Consider the following 20,416-nt stretch of genomic DNA (forward strand, 5'->3'; position numbering starts at 1 on the left):
ATTAGTGACAAAGTTACACACTCTAACAATCATATGAAATAAATGTATTTAATCTTACAATGAAAAGATTTAACAACAACCCTATACCTATCAAATAAAACACTGAAGACCATCCTTAACCCCTTTTCTAGTTTGTGATCCCTTTGAGGTTTATTGACACAGGAAAGGTTTTCACGGGTCAACCAGCTTTACTTCTTTGAACCTCTTTTAAACTAGATTTTCCTCCCCGTTGAACTTTTATGGTTCAACACCAACAGACTGTCATGTTAGAAAAGTGTTGAGTGCACTATAAAAACCAGAACATATCAAATTACTTTATAATGGATCACTCAAAATCCATTACACAGTAATTTTATCAGCTTTGATTTTAACCGTGAAATATTGCTATTTTAACTTCATGTCCGTAAGTTTATTCCTGTACATAATAATCCCTACAAACTTGTACAAGGTGAAAATAAGCAATAGTAAAAGGTTTTTTGTACTAATGGAACAAAATGTTAATATTTTTGTATTAAGGTATTGTTATTCAGTTTTGAAAGATATTTCTAAATATGCAAGTTGTCCGTAAGTTGAGGTCTTCATCGACCTCAAGAGGGGGTTAGCTTCTTATAGTTCATTACAATGTATCAATTACCACATTTAAAAGGGTACAATAATGTCACAAGACAAGGTATACATAAATATTTATTTCAATATAATATCATCTGTACTAAAATGTAACTCAATATACTACATTCATGATTATTTGCCTAAATCTAGATTTTTTTATAGGAAAACTATGTCTGGTAACTTGGGTAAAAGATATGAACATTTTAAAACAATATAAGAGGGTATAGTAAGCAAAGGAGGAAAAAAACAATACCTTCTATAATGTTGGTCAAGAAACAATAATACAACAATGTACTTAATCTACGGTGTAATACGTGTATAAACTCTATTCTCCAAATAATAGTTTATGTAAACATTTTAATACACAACATCTAGGTACGCTTCTAAGGCTTACGACACTTATGAATTAACCGTTCAGATAAAAACATAGTAATAACTCCCAATCGAGATTCTAGTTTATAAATCGTCATTGTCTATATGTCTATAAAATATAATGCACTGTCATTTATCAGTCTATATTTAGTCTCATTTTATATTTCTGTAAAATCTCTACTAAACCCTAGATGAACTTTAGTCTACACCTATGCACTACTTTAGGAAAAGACAGTTATCACACAGGCCTACTGTCTCAAGGCAGCTGATCAGCTAAGTAAGAGATCTTTATCTCAAACCTCAAACTATTTTGATTAAGATCTTATCTGATGTAAGACACTGAATTCCCTAAATTAGTTTTAAACCATTTTCAGTTGGACCTATTCAAAAATACTATTGTATGGACACATAGCAAATCCATTCACAAATAAACAAGACGATTATCATTTAAACAGGGAAGACCATTCACTAACTAAGTGGCAAACAGATGTAAATAAAAAATGCTGGGGGATTGGAGGAAAAAGCTGGATAGTAGCAATTTGTTCACAGTGGTATTTTGTCACTGTAGGATTACTGTATCCAAGAAGGCCTAAGTGGCCATAGCCTTGTCTAATAATATAAAGAATATCTCATTTCAAAATCACACCTAATGAAAACAAGTCTTATCAGCCGAGAGTACTATTACAACCTGCTGTGTTGTGTTCAAACATGAGTGTGTCCAGAGTACTGGTCTGGTAGCCACATGAACTGACGCACCTCCTCCACACTGGAAGGACAACAGTGCTGTGGCCGAGACTCCACCATGGAATCTCTTATCCTCACCATCATCTGCAAAGTAGAGGTTTTCTTTCATAATCCAACACTTCACAATGTGAGGTAATCGAAGGTCGGATGCACTTCCGGCAGTAACAAAGTAAGCAAGCAGTACTATGGATCCTCTTCCCTCTCCACTCATATACTCATGTTGAAAAATAAGAAGCATACACAGTCACAGACTTTTTACGTGTAAATAATAGGGATGGACGAGATTGGATTTTTAGATTGAGACGAGACGAGACGAGATTTTTTATTTCTCATAAAATTTCAAAACGAGATCGAGACGAGATTTCTCTTCTCATACACAACGGGAAATGCACGTTCAAAATTTTTACCTGATTTTGTAACATTGTTAGATGACTGTTTAAATACTAAAATAATGATAATAGGCAAGGATATTTACAATCTTTCATTAAATAACATCAGCATAACATTTTTTTATTAATCATGCCTAACTTATTAAAAATGCCTACGATTAGGAAACATGGTGATATCAGTTAGGATAGAGTTCAACTTATCCTAAAATAAAATAAATCATAAAATAAAAGCAATATTAATTTTTATAAAATAGTTACTTGTTTTGACTTTTTTTATAGTAATAAAACATTCCTCACACTGCTTACACTTAACAAAACTTCTCAAATGTTATTGAAGTAACTAGCTGACCCGGCGAACTTCGTATCGCCTAAGTTATAGGTTTCCCCTAAGATGGAAAGAAAGTACCGTTACGTTTAATTTTCAAGATGATCTCGTTCGCATCGCTCAATCACGTCCTGGTTGAAGTTCGTTCGCTACGCTCACTCACCTTTGGGTTGGAGCTCGTTCGCTACGCTCACTCACCTTTAGGTTGGAGCTCGTTCGCTGCGCTCACTTGCCTTCAGGTTAGCTCGTTCGCTACGCTCACTCGCCTCCAGGTTGAAGTTCGTTCGCTACGCTCACTCACCTTTTGGTTGCAAATTAGCTGTTGTCATAAATGTAAAAGAAATAATAGTGCTGCACCCTGTTGGTAATCCTTGTAACTTTCATGCTATTGAACATCATAGAACAGAACCAACTTGTTTAATTGAAACAGCTGTTAAGATTCATTAATTCCATTTCTCATAAGGTTAACATGGGGAACTCCAGAGCCACTGGGGCGGAGCCCTTTTAAGAATTTCGAAACGGGAAATAATTTACGTCCGATTCGCATACCTACAGAATTTACACACCTAATTTCATAACGATCGGTGAAGTCGTTCCGGAGGAGTTTGCAGACAAACACTGTGACACGAGAATTTTATATATTAGATAGATATTATTAAAATAATGAAAGTAATATTTACATTAAAAGAATTAAAGTAATATTTACATTAAAAGAATTAATTAAATAAGAACGCCTTCGAAAAGGAAACGCAACTACAACACGCTCCTGTATTGCGGGTATTGCATTGACTTTCTGCAGGCGTTTTTAATTTTTTTTTTTTTAATTTTTTTTTATTCTTGTCTCGATAAAAATCTCGGTCAAAAAGTAATCTCGTCTCGTGTATTGTATTGTACACATATCTTACACGTCATTGCATAGCCCACTTTTAATAAGCTATAACAGTCGTATTATAGTTGGTATTATAAGTTGGCGAGGCAAAACCTTCTGAGGTTTCAATGGCCAAGGAGGTAAGGTAAGGTAATAGTCGTATCATTCTGACCAAATAAATTAGAAAGATGAAACCTTGACAATCACACATTTTTTTAATCAAACACATTCTCGGCCTTATAGCTCTGTTATACTATCAAGCCACGACTGTACTTGCCTTGCAGCCACCTAAATACCCAAGTTACAACCGTCACTTACCTGTCTATTGGTCTGAGATGCCTGCTGATGGTTCACTATCCTCTCTGGGTAGTCTCGTCCTATCACACACTTGGCCTTCTCTTGCTCTTCCAGGGAGGCCTTCCATGGCTCATAGATGTACTTGCCTTGCAGCCAACTAGATACCCAAGTTACATCAGTGACTTACCTGTCTATTGGCCTGAGATGCCTGCTGATGGTTCACTATCCTCTCTGGGTAGTCTCGTCCTATCACACACCTGGCCTTCTCTTGCTCTTCCAGGGAGGCCTTCCATGGCTCATAGATGTACTTGCCTTGCAGCCAACTAGATACCCAAGTTACATCAGTGACTTACCTGTCTATTGGCCTGAGATGCCTGCTGATGGTTCACTATCCTCTCTGGGTAGTCTCGTCCTATCACACACTTGGCCTTCTCTTGCTCTTCCAGGGAGGCCTTCCATGGCTCATAGATGTACTTGCCTTGCAGCCAACTAGATACCCAAGTTACATCAGTGACTTACCTGTCTATTGGCCTGAGATGCCTGCTGATGGTTCACTATCCTCTCTGGGTAGTCTCGTCCTATCACACACCTGGCCTTCTCTTGCTCTTCCAGGGAGGCCTTCCATGGCTCATAGATGTACTTGCCTTGCAGCCAACTAGATACCCAAGTTACAACAGTCACTTACCTGTCTATTGGCCTGAGATGCCTGCTGATGGTTCACTATCCTCTCTGGGTAGTCTCGTCCTATCACACACTTGGCCTTCTCTTGCTCTTCTAGGGAGGCCTTCTACGGCTCATAGATGTACTTGCCTCACAGCCACCTAGATACCCAAGTTACAACAGTGACTTACCTGTCTATTGGCCTGAGATGCCTGCTGATGGTTCACTATCCTCTCTGGGTAGTCTCGTCCTATCACACACTTGGCCTTCTCTTGCTCTTCTAGGGAGGCCTTCCATGGCTCATAGATGTACTTTACTGGGAGATGTTCTACCTCTGGCACGTATCGTCTGGTCACACAAAACAACGTTGTTTTATTTCCAATTAACAACCATACATAATGTATTATTTTAGCAAAACATTTTTGAAACAGGCTAAGTGTGATGATATTTCTATTGATTTTCTTCGGTGTGCAAAAGTTGTAATACAAATGGTGTACCAATAACTAATTCATAAATTAATACAGAGCAACAATGTGATTTCATTGAAATGTACTACATCAGTTATTACCAAAAGATAGGTTGTACCAAGGCCCCACTAGAAAAAAAGGCCATGCTGCAGGATCCATGACGTCACACTTGTGGATAGATTCACTTCCATATCCCAAATGTTTAGGTAGATAAGCTGTTTACAATTTTAAATTTACGTCTTGCTACTTTAGTACAAATTACCACCACTGTGACGTAGTGTTGCGCTGCCTGCGCTGCAGCATGGCCTTATTTTCTGGTGGGGTCTTGGTTGTACACTAAATTTGTTCATAATTATGGCCAACATTTACCATACAAAATATTGAAAAATCACACTGATACAGTTAATGAAAGAGACTGGACTTACTTAACATAGTGTCCCCAGGGGTCCAGCCTTCGACCGAAGTTGACAGGACACACACACTGGTCACAGTCTAGTAACTGCTCAAATGCACTGCTGCTCACCTACAGAGTACAGATCAACAGCTGTAAAGTTGTAAATTGTTATACAACACTCTTACAAGTGCTGTAGTACTGTGCATCACTGGCGGCGTTTCCCATAATAATGTGCAAAAGAAGAACATTACAAGGCAGGACAGTTAAGAAATGCAAATAATAAAGTTTGCATAATTCAGTGATAGAGGAGTTGACACTAATGTGGTAGAAACTAGAAACACTGCTCTCTGAGTAGGCCTAAACAGCTGAGGCAGCTATTATGATCAACAAAATCAGAGTTAACTTATATAATCAATCCTTATTTACCCAAAGTTTAATCATCTCTAGAATCAAGAGTGCTTAAAAAGTACTCCCCCACTCATTCACATTGAAAGTAAAGTAGAATATTTCAGACTTACCCAGAGCCAGTTACCCGCACACACACTCCAGTCAGCATCTATCAGCTGTTCCAGAAAGAACTGCAACCCTTCTACCCAGCTGATCCACAGATCTCCTCTGGTGAGGAAACATGCAATCGCATTACGAGCCACGTGGTGAATCCAGCCCTCCTGTAAAAAACAATATAATTGTTCTGCCAACATCATACAGTTGCAAAAGAGAAAAAGTTGACGTACATTAATCCAGGGTATTTCAATAAGTCTGAGAGGAACAAAAGCAATCCCTGAGATGCAATTGCTGACCATTCATGGACACAAAGACTTTGTGATTTTACGAGTTGAGTACTTTAGCTATCGAGTTAAACAGGGTATCAAGTCGATTTTATACTTTTCCTATACATTCTGGTACAGGATTTATCTTTAGTTTAGTAATTTGAGGGTTGGCAATTATTTGAGCTTCACCTTTGAGTTTGAATTTAATATTAAATACTTAGGCAGTTTCCAAAATCACCACTATGAGTCAGTGCTAAATGAAGAGTACATAAGTAATTGTGCCTGAGTCGTTCTCAAAGTTGCCACTACCACAGATGACTAGTACTCTAGTTCCAACTCAGAATCTAATAAAGAATCTAATAAAGTGTTATTTTACTCAAGTAGACTAAATACTTTAACTGTTGACTCCATTGTGCGTCAGGAGGATTTCAGTAATCTTTGTGGTTCAACCTGTTTAACTGTTAGTAGTTTTTCTAAGCTTTCAAAGGTTAAGTCACCTGTTTCATCTGCCTGATGGCTGCGTCTATGAAGGGATATCCAGTTTTGCCTTGTCTCCATCTCTCCATCATCTCTCTGGTGGTTTTGTCTTGGGAGTTTCTCCAAGGGATGTCGAGGCAGATCGAGTTACCTGTCACAATCATGTCTCAAAAAAAGAATAGCAGTTGCTGCCTACTTCACAAGAAGACATTTTTCATATCTGCACTTATTTAAAGTAATACAGCAATATTTTATCAGTAAATACTAACTGGGCCTAGCTGCTGTCTATAGTCCCCTGCTCCATGCTTTGCAACAGGGAGAGAATCGGGAATAGAAAAAACTAGGTGCTTTTAATCTGCTGTATAAAATTGATTCATAATTTGCCATTGGTTCTCAAAACAAAATTCAATTACTCTTTGGTTTGATTAAAGCTTCTCTTTTTAATTCTTAATTAATTTTGAGTGGTGAAAACTTGAAAGTACTGATGTGTCAATTCTCGATACTACTTTGATTTTTCCCAAAATATTTCTTTGTGTGAGGACAGAAATACAGATTGGTGGTGGGCAACCAATCCCTACAGGGTGTTCAAAAAAGGTACTTACTTGATACTTGATACAGTGGCGGTTCCAGAGAGGGGGCCATAGGGGCCATGCCCCCCCCCCCCCCCCCCCCCCCCGAGAATCAGGTTTTTTTATTTTTTTCAAGCTTTATAATTTGAAAAATTGACTTAAAAATTTCAGTGCACATCCCCGTTTCCCACCATCCTATGCCTTCCTCACGTCAGTGCGTCAGTCATACAGTACATCCTACTACCCACTATAAAAATAAAAAAATGCGGCTCAGTAGTCAGTTGAGTATTTGTTTTGTTACGATTTTTTTTATTAGTAACACAGTTTTACAAGATTCAACCTATGTGCATCCCTCCACTTAAGCACAAGCACATGACAAAATTAGAATGGTAAGTAATGAAAGCGTTTAAGGCTTAAGCTTTGCCTAGCTGTTTTCTAAGTTAGGTTAGTCTAGACTCATGATTGAGCAACCGCCATTACGTACTACGAGTGCGACGTTGCCGATGTCTACCTGACTACCACACTGACGTTTCTACAGAGTATTCACTCACGTAGACATGTGCGTTCGAGTGTATACAATGGTATACATCATCAACGTCGCAGTGTCGCACGCTCACCCGCCTGGCTGAGAAATGTAGTACAGATACCATCTATATTATAACTTTAATACAGAGTATGCTTAATCATCTAATACTACTCCCCTGGATACTGGCGCGCTGTGTGGTGGAAAAACGGGCCGTGCCCACCATTCAAAATGGTGGGATACTGAGGCCGGCGCCACCGGCGGGTCGTATGGACCTCTCTCTTTTACACAAACATACCTTTGCTACACTTATTTTTTAACATAAAGATTTCAAATTTATATATTTTTAGACAGTGCTCATTAGGCCTACTGTGTAGTTAGTTTGAGCCTTAACATATTATTTTGTAGCCTAATTTATTTAGGCAAATTAAGATTGATGGTCGATTTTTAACAGCACTAAAAACGTCAAAAATGTAGTAAGCGAGGAACTTTTTTATTTTCTGAAACAATCATTGTTAAAGGAATACAATGCGCGTCGACATTATGAAACAAAACATTTAAAAATAGATATGTGAAATTACAGGGCCGGTAAGAACAGAAAAAGGTTTATCAATGGTTTAAGGAAGTTTTGCATTTAAACTCTCCCTTTCAGATTACAAGAGATTAAACTTTTTCTTCGTCAGAGTGCTTAAAATGTCGCCTTTGTAAGTATAACTTTTCCAAAATTTCCCCCCCCCCTCCCACAATGGGGGGTATTCCATACCCCCCAAGCCCCCCGGGAGTTGTGGCCATGCTGGCCTAAAATTAGAATAACCCGACACCCTCGATAGAATGGCCCCCTCCGAAAATTTGCCCTGGACCCGCCCTTGACTTGATACCTGCTTGTGTCTTTAATCCTAGACCGACAATGTCGGATAGACTGCGTCAGAGGCATATTAACATACTATTTACAAATTATTTAAAACTATATTAAGCGATCACAGCAAAAATGTGATAATTTTCCGCAGTGGTGTAGATATATCGTCAGTGTCTCTTACAGTCATTGAAATCCTGAATATTTCTGCAGTAACGGAATCATAATGATTGAGTTCCACCATCCCGGAAAAATTCTTAATATCTCCTGGTTTTGTGTAGACATCATTATCGTCTCCTGCAGTCGTGTAGACATTGTTTCATCGTCTCCCACGGTCTCGGCAAAATCCTAAATCCTTACTGGCTACTGGTAGGGACATAATATGTAGTGATTCCTTGGGTCAAAAAGAGAAAATCAAGAATAACATTTTTTTTATTGCTTCGTTAACCGGATATCCACCATTTTGTATTTTTTACATAAACATTTTTATATTTGAATTTTTTTGCCGATGTTTATGCAACTTGGTATGTATGTTAAGGTAGAAGAGACCCATGGTAGAGGAAATATTCATCTTGATTTAACTTAAAATTTTAAAATGGTGGCCATTTAAATCTTTTAAACTTGGCTTATTTTATGAAAACATTTTAATGACACTTTCATTTAGCCTTTTTAATTCCCAATCAAATTATACTAAGTTCAAAAACATTGAATAAGAAATAGCTGTAAAATGTTTAGTTGTAAATTGAGGTAGAATAAGGCAGAAGCTAGTCAGGTTTGGCCCATTTTACAGCTAAAATCGTAATATTTCAGCAAACCTTGACTGCGGTAGAAGATATCAAAACGACCTTTGGACATATTTATGATTTCGCCGAGACCGTGGGAGACAATGAAATAATGTCTACACGATTGCAGGAGACAATAACGATGTCTATACAAAACCGGGAGATATTAAGAATTTTTCCACAATGGTGGAACCCAATGATTATGATTCCGTTACTGCAGGGGATATTCAGGATTATTCCGTGGCTGTAAGAGACAATTGCGATATATCTACACGACTGCGGAAAATTATAATGTTGTTGCTGTGAACGCAGGAGAGGATGATGAAGTCTACAGGACTGCGGGAGAAGATAATGGTGTCTACAGGACCGCAGGAGACGTCAATGATGTCTACAGGACCGCAGGAGACGTCAATGATGTCTACAGGACCGCAGGAGACGTCAATGATGTCTACAGGACCGCAGGAGATGTCAATGATGTCTACAGGACCGCAGGAGACGTCAATGATGTCTACAGGACCGCAGGAGACGTCAATGATGTCTACAGGACCGCAGGAGACGTCAATGATGTCTACAGGACCGCAGGAGACGTCAATGATGTCTACAGGACCGCAGGAGACATCAATGATGTCTACAGGACCGCAGGAGACGTCAATGAAGTCTACAGGACCGCAGGAGACGTCAATGATGTCTACAGGACCGCAGGAGACGTCAATGATGTCTACAGGACCGCAGGAGACGTCAATGATGTCTACAGGACCGCAGGAGACATCAATGATGTCTACAGGACCGCAGGAGACGTCAATGATGTCTACAGGACCGCAAGAGACGTCAATGGTGTCTGCACAACTGCAGGAGATGATACTGAATTTAGCTGCGATCGCAGAGGACTATGATCGTGTCTACTGGACTGCAAGATAATAATGTCTATATGACTGCAGAAGATGACCATTATATTAGCGCAGACAATGATAATTCTAAATGAGCGTGGGAGATGATCAGAATTTTGCTACAATACCTGAAGACGATGATAGTTTCTAAATGACATTAAATATTCAATATTTTACTGTGAACACCGAAGGCATTGATAACGTATCCGTGATGATGATCCGTTGAGCGATATTCAGGATTGTATCTAAAGTTGACACCTCTTACACGAATGAAGTCACAGTTATTTAGTGTGATAGATAGACTTTTGAACTGGACTCTATCTATACCTGCGGACAAGCCTACTGAGGCTTTTGTAGCTTTGTATAAAATGTATTTTGCTTATTATGTTTTTGAAGCATGAAATAAATAAATAAATTAGATGGGTAAATGGCAGTTGTGTGTGGGTGTACCTTCTACTCTGTCGTAGTTGGGGTTTCCCAGACTCATGGTGTAGAAGTACTCCCTCCAGACCAGCTGTCCAGTGATGTTCTCACATGCTGCCTCATGGCCGTGGTGTATTGTAGAGTACAGATCATGGATACGCCAGTAGAACCTACGTCAAACAAACCATTACCGTGTTAATCCAGTGTTATTTGTTTTATTTTGGTAGCTTTATTAGGGCAGGAAACCTTTACAGCAGGAATTTGGAAATGGTAGTAGGTGACCATTGTTGCCAACAACAATTTTTTCTGTATCAACTGTGGCAGATTTAGGACTTTGCACCATGCATAGGATGAATGTATCACAACAGCTGAAAAAAGTAGCGATAATAGCAAGATTTTTCCATCACCTTAATTAACTCATCATAACACACATATTAAATTTGAATTTGTATATAAAATGTCCTTTAGGTAATGTTTGCTATTTTTTAGGTTACGTTATTTGCTTTCCAGATGTAAGTGTTTTATATAAATAGTGAAATCAGCTAATTTAGCAAGAGAGAATAGGCTTTCCTCTTGCAAACGCATGAGAACGAATAAGGTGGAAATAAGCTATATTGGTGTATTGCGTACTGTTCACAGGTATGGCAATGTGACCATCCAATGCAGTGGTTGGAAAAATAGCATCAACTCACAAATTACCAAGAATGTAATTGAATAATGTAAATCAAGTTACATGCCTGCGTACACTGAGGCAGCCAGTGCTGAGTGCTGCACTCATACTTGTAGGAGGGCCTAGCAGATCTGGCTGAGCTTGGTTGGGTAGGTACTGTCTGTAACAGTAATATTGTCTTGTAAATCAAGTTACATGCCTGCGTACACTGAGACAGCCAGTGCTGAGTGCTGCACTCATACTTGTAGGAGGACCTAGCAGATCTGGCTGAGCTTGGTTGGGTAGGTACTGTCTGTAACAGTAATATTGTCTTGTAAATCAAGTTACATGCCTGCGTACACTGAGACAGCCAGTGCTGAGTGCTGCACTCATACTTGTAGGAGGACCTAGCAGATCTGGCTGAGCTTGGTTGGGTAGGTACTGTCTGTAACAGTAATATTGTCTTGTAAATCAAGTTACATGCCTGCGTACACTGAGACAGCCAGTGCTGAGTGCTGCACTCATACTTGTAGGAGGACCTAGCAGATCTGGCTGAGCTTGGTTGGGTAGGTACTGTCTGTAACAGTAATATTGTCTTGTAAATCAAGTTACATGCCTGCGTACACTGAGACAGCCAGTGCTGAGTGCTGCACTCATACTTGTAGGAGGACCTAGCAGATCTGGCTGAGCTTGGTTGGGTAGGTACTGTCTGTAACAGTAATATTGTCTTGTAAGTCAAGTTACATGCCTGCGTACACTGAGGCAGCCAGTGCTGAGTGCTGCACTCATACTTGTAGGAGGACCTAGCAGATCTGGCTGAGCTTGGTTGGGTAGGTACTGTCTGTAACATTAACATTGTCTTGTAAATCAAGTTACATGCCTGCGTACACTGAGGCAGCCAGTGCTGAGTGCTGCACTCATACTTGTAGGAGGACCTAGCAGATCTGGCTGAGCTTGGTTGGGTAGGTACTGTCTGTAACATTAACATTGTCTTGTAAATCATACACAGTTACATGCCTGCGTACACTGAGACAGCCAGTGCTGAGTGCTGCACTCATACTTGTAGGAGGACCTAGCAGATCTGGCTGAGCTTGGTTGGGTAGGTACTGTCTGTAACATTAACATTGTCTTGTAAATCATACACAGTTACATGCCTGCGTACACTGAGACAGCCAGTGCTGAGTGCTGCACTCATACTTGTAGGAGGACCTAGCAGATCTGGCTGAGCTTGGTTGGGTAGGTACTGTCTGTAACATTAACATTGTCTTGTAAATCATACACAGTTACATGCCTGCGTACACTGAGACAGCCAGTGCTGAGTGCTGCACTCATACTTGTAGGAGGACCTAGCAGATCTGGCTGAGCTTGGTTGGGTAGGTACTGTCTGTAACATTAACATTGTCTTGTAAATCATACACAGTTACATGCCTGCGTACACTGAGACAGCCAGTGCTGAGTGCTGCACTCATACTTGTAGGAGGACCTAGCAGATCTGGCTGAGCTTGGTTGGGTAGGTACTGTCTGTAACATTAACATTGTCTTGTAAATCATACACAGTTACATGCCTGCGTACACTGAGACAGCCAGTGCTGAGTGCTGCACTCATACTTGTAGGAGGACCTAGCAGATCTGGCTGAGCTTGGTTGGGTAGGTACTGTCTGTAACATTAACATTGTCTTGTAAATCAAGTTACATGGCTGCGTACACTGAGACAGCCAGTGCTGAGTGCTGCACTCATACTTGTAGGAGGACCTAGCAAATCTGGCTGAGCTTGGTTGGGTAGGTACTGTCTGTAACATTAACATTGTCTTGTAAATCATACACAGTTACATGCCTTCGTTCGTAATGCTGGTTCGTAATAACTGTGAAATATACAGATACTATCTAAGACGTGTCTGAGTAAAATAGGGATACAAATAGTTCTATTTTATGACCAGAAACATTCTTTGTTAATTCTTTAAGTTGGCAAGGTGAGTTATTGTTATTAATTATTTAATTGAGCGGAGCGAAGCTCTTATACTACACTCCTGCTTTTGTTTTACAAATACTCCTCCTGAACTGCTGAAGCGATCTGTACCAAATTTAGCACAATCATAGTGACCGACCATGGGAAGGTATAAATCTGAAATGGAACAAATCGGACTACAGGGCTTTTCCCTACGTGAATTCAAACTTTTGGAAATTTAACATGGGCCTTATGGGTTAATTGGTTGCCATGACATTATTTGCGAGATAACAATAAAAAGGTAAACATGAGTCGCAACATATGTTAGTCAACGAATCATCTAAATGGCATATTACAAATACCGTACAGAGAAAAAGGGAAGAACAATCGGATTAATATCATTGAGCATAATTTACTACAAAATAAATATAACCAATAATTATGGTCGCCGGAATAAGGCTGATGCACCATTGACTTTAAATAAACCAAATAGCCATTCCATTTATTTGAACAAAATCTAGGCATACAGTTGAGTAGACTTTCCATTAATGTGTACTAGCCTAGAACTAGACGTACCATTCAATAATGTAGACTTTGAATAGGTACTGAAATTAGGAATTCCATTAATAGAACTAGAGGACCCATGCTACTCAGCAATGTTAAAATAAATATATTATCCGAGAAATAGTTAAATTTATGATTTTTGATTGAGTAATACAGTATCTTGAGCTTAACTGATTTAAAGAATCAATAGCTCAAATTAAAGTCCATAAAATACTGATTATTTTGATTCAAAAACATATTAAAAACATTAACAATACTGGAGCTATTGATTTGTAATCATAGAAAATCCTTATGAAAAATAATTTTTATGTTGGTTGTTCACCTTGCGTTTGCTTGAAACTCGTCCGATTTGAATAACTAATAGCTTAAAAGAAAGCCGGTATTTCACTGAAGGTTCTTACACCAAAACATATAGGATATAATTATAACTGGTGAAAAACTTCTTAAATTGAAGTAATCTTAAATTAAAAAATTAATCAAATCATGCCGATGCATGATGGCAAATCTTTGCGTGCATGCCTTCAATTTGAGACCTCAATAATGAAAATTGGTCGGTTAGAAGAGCCAAACGAACTCGGAAAAGAAAAACAATTTTTTTTGTATATAGGCCAAAGATACTGCAAGTAGACATTCGATTTAAGTGAACCAAATATACCATTGACATTGGATACTGCAAGTATTTTATCTCATTTACTAGGAACAGATGTAGCATTGACTTTAGAAAAGTATTGGATTAATATGCTAGCTCCGCTCAATATTGCAAGCAGACAACTGATGCATTGTACACCTAGTTTACTTAAACTTGGTTGGGGGTTTTCATTTCTAATGTATTTTGGATTTAGACTACTCCACTGCTTCAGTCACTCCTTCAGTTATCTATCTATAAGCTTTACCTTTGACTATTAATAAAAGACTATTATTAATCCAATAGTCAATGGTACAACTCAATGGTTATACTGTAGTATACACTGTCAATTATCCGAGCCCTCGGGTTATCCAAGGTCGTTTTAAGGCCTAAATATATATTTTTTTATTTCCGGTCGGGAAACAATATAATTACGTTTTTAGCAATGTTTCTGTTGAAGAGAAAGTAAACATAGCACAAGTAATTAAATACAACATAATATAAATTTGGTTCTTAAAATTAATACTTTAAATAATGATTATATTATAGGTATTATTTTAACGTACAATTTATTTGCAGTAACCAGAACATAGAAAATGAAAATCACACACTTAGTACTAGGTTGACCGCTAACCATTGCCGGCTCGTATCCGATTTTGGCCTGAGATCCGAAGGCCAAATCTTTAGACTAGACCCAAAAAAAGAGCCTGGCCTGGAGGATCCCTACTTATAAAGGGAGTCACCAATAGTTTACCCATATGACCTACACGATGACAGAACTTTACTGCCTTGGGTAGATTGGTAGTATGTTGGTACAGCGGTGACAAGAAGGTTTTATTTGAAAAATATATATTTTATCATTATCTATTTATATTATTTTATCGTTAGTTACTCACCCCTGCCTGAACGCTGTACCCTCCACTGCTGCTCGCTCCTCTAATTGTCTCAGAGCCTTGGTCTCTCCCCCCTCCCATCTGACCATCCTCTCCCCTAGCCCTGTCTCCGGGTGAACCCCTAACTCCTCTGGGGTAGGCACGCCATGGTGTATCTGTGGACATTTACCAACCACAAGGTTCAATTGAGAACTATTTTCTAAACTTATTCTTGGGAGGGAAGGGATTTATCTCATAGTTTGGGACGGACCAGCATTTTTATTTCCTTCTTAATTTTCAGGATAGGAACAGATTTACAAAAATATAGAATAAAAATTTTATCTATTGCACTGTTATATTTAGTCATGACTGTAATCTGAGATCGTGGAACCATTACTATTATCTCCCGTCATTGCAGTGATATAATCATTGTTACTCGCCACAGTGAAATCTTCATCATATCGTCCGATAGGAGAGACATCATCATTGTCACTTACGAACCTGGTGAAATTGCTGTCAGAGCCCCTCTATTCCTAATGGCTTGACTAAAAATCATGCTTAAATGAGGTTGAAGTGTTTCTAAGTAAGTAAAGTTGCTTACGAGGTTGCAGAACATTTAAGTAGCCTATAGATTTATGTCGTTTTTATTGAGTTTTACTTGTATACTTTATTACTTTGAATTGAAATGGGGATCATACAATAGTTTTAAATGAAAGTTTCTTTATGTTAATAGTAATACATATAAATTGATACATTGGATTTTTGAGTTCAACGGAAAAAGACATGACATCTACATAGTACGCAGCCTAATCAAAGAATTGTTATGTAAAGCTTAGTATTATCAACACTGAGTGTACCATTCACATACCTTTTTTTACCAATTTATAGTTACCTAAGCAAACTTTTTGAAAAAAAAAACACAAAAGTACATATGTAAATAAAATATTGAGAAGGATATATGGGCCTATATTCAGATTCTGTAAGGTTTGGAAAATACTGAGAAATTGAGTTAGTTGTCTGTAGTCAAGTTGGCTAGGACAAACATCAACTTATAATTTGGGTGATCACAGGAGTAAGTAACACATTTTTTCACATCTTTAAGCATCAACACACACATAGGGTATAATTATGACAATATAAATGTACACTGTTACTAGTAAAATTAATCTCAAACCCATTAAGGTTGGTGCTTGAATATATAAAAAGTATGAGTATAAGACTTAAAAATTTTCACTAACCTTAACGCTGTCTGTTGAAAAACTAGAGCTAATCTGTCCGAAAGTCACATTCAACAAACTGACGTCCTCCACAGGGCGAGGGGGAGGTCCAAGAACTCTTACTGTGTGCTGCAAACATTTATATTTGGCTTAAAAACCTTGTATAAACAAATAAAACTGTTAGGACTAATTTACATTCAATCCAAAGACGTCAAAACTACTGTGTCACAGTGTAAGCTACTCACAAGGAACATCTGGTAAGTGAGAGGAGCTACTCCTCCGTTGGTCTTCACCACCATCCTCGGGTCCCACAGTGTGTGAGAGCCTCTCTCTATAGTCTGCACATTCTCCTGTTGACAGAACTGCCGTACAGCTGCATCCCGCCTGTGCCAGATGGGCTCGTAATCCTGGACAATCATTACACAAGCTATAAAACATTGTCAAAGTTAGCAAAAGTCAAACATAAATTTATATTATAGTGTGGTAGTTTCCCAATCTTTTTCATCCTCTTTTCGCTGATAATAATGAATTGTAAAAAACCGTCCCCTTTTAATTTTCCAACACACAGAGTCGACAAACTCATTGATCAACAAAAACCAACGGCTTGGTACCTATGCTACTATTATGTGGACCAAATATTAATTAATGCAGTAACTGCACTGTAGGTGATCCATTCCTGTTCCTATTTTGTTTTTCTTTAGTATTTTTCCTGACAGACCATTAAGGTACAAAATCCACTCTGTCAAATTCCACTATAAACTGTAGGTCCCTTGTCATTGGCTGTTTGGGCTATTAATTAACAAGGAATATTCAGCCTTAGTCACTAACAAGACTACAAGGTCGCGCCACTTATCCTACACTCATCTCCATTCATACTTGGCTTAAAATACCTACAATTTGTATGGTCGCCATTTCAAAGTAAAGTATAAACGTATGTTGAAACCACCAATTCCTAGAAAATATTAGGAGACTTAACATAATAGAAGATCATTATTTGTTTAACCATCCAAACCTTGTTAATACCTTAAAATAAAAAATCCTATACACTTTTATACTATACTTTATACTGTACTATAATAGTTTTGCCAGCAAATCTGGAAATATGCAAACTAACTGCTGTTCTAAATATAAGAAGGTTTCAACTGACTACAAAATCCTGTGCGTAGAACGGGCACACAGATAGTTTTTTTCTAAATGGTCAACTGGTTTTTCCAATCTGGGTGACGTCGGCATATGACGGGAATAGCACACCTATGTTTTTCCTTCCACCATGAGCGCTAACACTTTAAAATGCTAATCAATTCATATTTCAGTACACTAGTAGTCATTTTCACATAGTTTAATTTTGAGACTAAACTAAACAATTACCTCGTCAAAGCTGAGCCGGTGCAGTCCTATGGTGTGTTTGATCCTCCGTAGGACATCCGTAGGTTCTCCGTGCAGTATGTACAGGCAGCCTCCGTAGTTGGACAGCTGAGAGTTGAGATCTGCCAGACATTCTAGCAGGAACCTCATGCGGTTGTATGAAACCTTGGACGCTCCTGAGAGGTAAATGGTAAAACTGTGAGCTATAAAATATACGCAAGACAGATCCAGACCATCCAGACAGAAGGAATTTTAATGTTAATTTCTTTTGAGTGTAATTTGGTTGGCCTAAAACAAATGTTGGCTTTGGCCTATCTAAAACTTTGCCTCCAAAATAATGCTGACCAGACAAGCTTTCGATTGTGATTAGGGTTAACATGAAACCGTTAAAATAAATCTGTTTATAAAACAAACCTTGAAAGTTAAGGACTAAACTAACTAAGTCTATCAATAATCAGAACGGGAGGAGCAATATAAGAAAAACTCCAACCACGATTTATGCGAGTGTAGGTAACTCAACAAAGCCTGCTGGAAACTGTGTCTTACATGGGTGACAAGTGTTTGAGAACGAATTTGCTGGGAATGGGGTTGGTGTACCAGTAGTGATTGGGTAGGTGTTATAGCCTATCTAAGACGTTTGATGACTAAGAGATTGAAGGCGTTGTCTAACCAGCCTGGATTCGGCAGCAAAATTAAAAATTTTGACTAGGTGAGCAAATTACGGGTTCACATGTCTGCGTGACAAAGCTTGGTAAAGAGGTCAACCCTAAATAAACATTTAAGACAGCTTGAATGAAAGTTGAGGGGATGAGTAGGTAGATTCTGTAAGATTAGCAAATTCAATAATCAGACTTTGCATAACTTTACCAGTCCTCAAAGAATATGTGTCTTCAGAGGATTTGAACTTTTTGTGTTTTTATTGTATCTTATTAGCTTTTGAAAAAAAAAGGCAATGATGTTTCGGTATAGCTCAGTTCATAAGCAAAACAATATTCAACTTACCTGATAGTCCTGTAGCTCCGTCGAAGATGAATATTGGCACAAACACATCACATTCACGCAGCAGCTCTAGCAGCGCAGGGTTGTCATGAAGACGCAGCCCATGTCTGAACCAGTGAACACCCACTCTGCACGGAGTAACACACTCCATTGCGGTTAACTACAGTCCACTTTCAGTCTGAAAATAAAAGGAAATTTACAAAAATCATAACCAAAGAAGGGCTTTTGCCTTTAAGTTAAGTGTTAGTTAGAGTGAAAATTTGGGTTTTATTCTTGTAGCGTAGAGTTGTTAGACACTGCATACATTTTGCTTTTAGGATAAATGACGATACTTTATGCTGGCACTATCAAACACAACTGAGAAACAATTTATGCCTGCATTAAACACATTTTAAGTTAGGTTATGCAAACAAATGCAAATTTAAATTTGGCCTTTAGATCCAACCAACCTTTAAGTTATTGGACTAGGCTTTTTTAAGAATTGGGATGAGGACGTGATCTAGGTGTGTAAGTTACCTACTTAAACTCAAATACGCTATGATGACAGTTGATCTTTAGTATGGAATTAAGTGAGGTGATCTAACTGTGCCTAAGCCTAAGCCAGAGTTTGCTACCATTAGTAGCTTACTTACCTAAAGAACGTAGGCTAACTTAAAGGGGCTTGGGGTACAGTTTCTTAACTGGGCTACGTTAACATCAATTGAAACTATCGATTCAATTAGTAAACTTTCATGTGATTTAAGTTATTCATTTTCAGGAAGTTTGGTTAGTTAGGTTAGGTGAGTTAATGACAGTTTCATTTTTAAAATTGATATGATTGGGCCTAAGTTATTTAAGAATACCTTATTGATTATCAATCAATATTTTCAATCAATAGTTTAAACTGATATTAACGTAACCCAGTTAAGAAACTGTACCCGGGGCTTGATCCGTGCAACATTCATTTAACTTAGTTTAGAGATGACTACCTTTTAAAATATATTTCTAATGGTTATTGTTTCCGACACCCGTTTCACCTAAAACGTTATAAGACCTGACACCGACACCAACACTACAACTTTTGATAGCCTACGGTATTTTATTATTAGCACCTTCATAGCCTGGGCTACATTATCCAATAACTAAGTAAGCCATGCCTTGCAAATATTCTGGTTATTGCAAAAAAATATGTTAGGTGCATTGGACTGAGTAAGGACTAGGCCTAGGGGTTAGGCCTAACTAATGAAGTGTCAATAACTTAAGTACTGTGATGGCCAAACGTGTCTAACTGTGAATAAGTAAGATATAAACCATCACATAAGTTACATTCTTACCTTGATCAGTAAATTTCTAACAAAGATTTTAGCAAAATGACTTTCCATAAGTTAACCCTAGGCTAAAGTTTATTATTGTCACATTTCAAATAACAATAAACAAGAACATTTTATCCATCACTGATTGCTAGATGAATTTTATCTCAATATAACCAAAGGAGGACTGAAAGTATTTTATATTCCATGATGAAATGAGAGAAATAGAAAACATAAAACAAATTCCACAGGTAGATTATTTTGACATTTGCAGACTTGTTTTTATTTTACTGACTGTATTTTTTTAAGGGCTGCGTTTCGATTGGAGATCTAGACTTTGTGTTCGATTGTTACGCTTCACTTTAGAAATATCGGATTCGTATTGTGTGCTTTCATTGACTTTAGATCATGTGAGTAGGGTCATCCTATTGTCATAGATAAATCATTGATTATATAATTCCACATTATACTTAACACTATTC

General features: G+C 38.1%; 1 protein-coding gene across 1 annotated transcript; it reads right to left on the minus strand.

The window, feature by feature from the left end:
- Nucleotides 1–734: 734 nt before the first annotated feature.
- On the minus strand, nucleotides 735–20,030 carry LOC129001264 (cryptochrome-1). Its single transcript, XM_054428496.1, has 13 exons — nucleotides 19,959–20,030; nucleotides 18,649–18,823; nucleotides 17,650–17,822; nucleotides 16,527–16,688; nucleotides 16,303–16,410; nucleotides 15,089–15,240; nucleotides 12,624–12,716; nucleotides 10,437–10,579; nucleotides 6,393–6,523; nucleotides 5,644–5,793; nucleotides 5,157–5,254; nucleotides 4,456–4,612; nucleotides 735–1,809 (listed from the first exon to the last, which is right to left on the minus strand). Exons 2-13 carry the CDS (start codon nucleotides 18,794–18,796, stop codon nucleotides 1,684–1,686), a joined length of 1,641 nt encoding a protein of 546 aa, XP_054284471.1. The 5' UTR covers nucleotides 18,797–18,823; nucleotides 19,959–20,030; the 3' UTR covers nucleotides 735–1,683.
- Nucleotides 20,031–20,416: the final 386 nt, after the last annotated feature.

This window comes from Macrosteles quadrilineatus, unplaced genomic scaffold (genome assembly GCF_028750875.1).
Source record: "Macrosteles quadrilineatus isolate MER2022 unplaced genomic scaffold, UCM_ALF_1.0 Scaffold_8__2_contigs__length_117827958, whole genome shotgun sequence".
NCBI classification, from domain to species: domain Eukaryota; kingdom Metazoa; phylum Arthropoda; class Insecta; order Hemiptera; family Cicadellidae; genus Macrosteles; species Macrosteles quadrilineatus.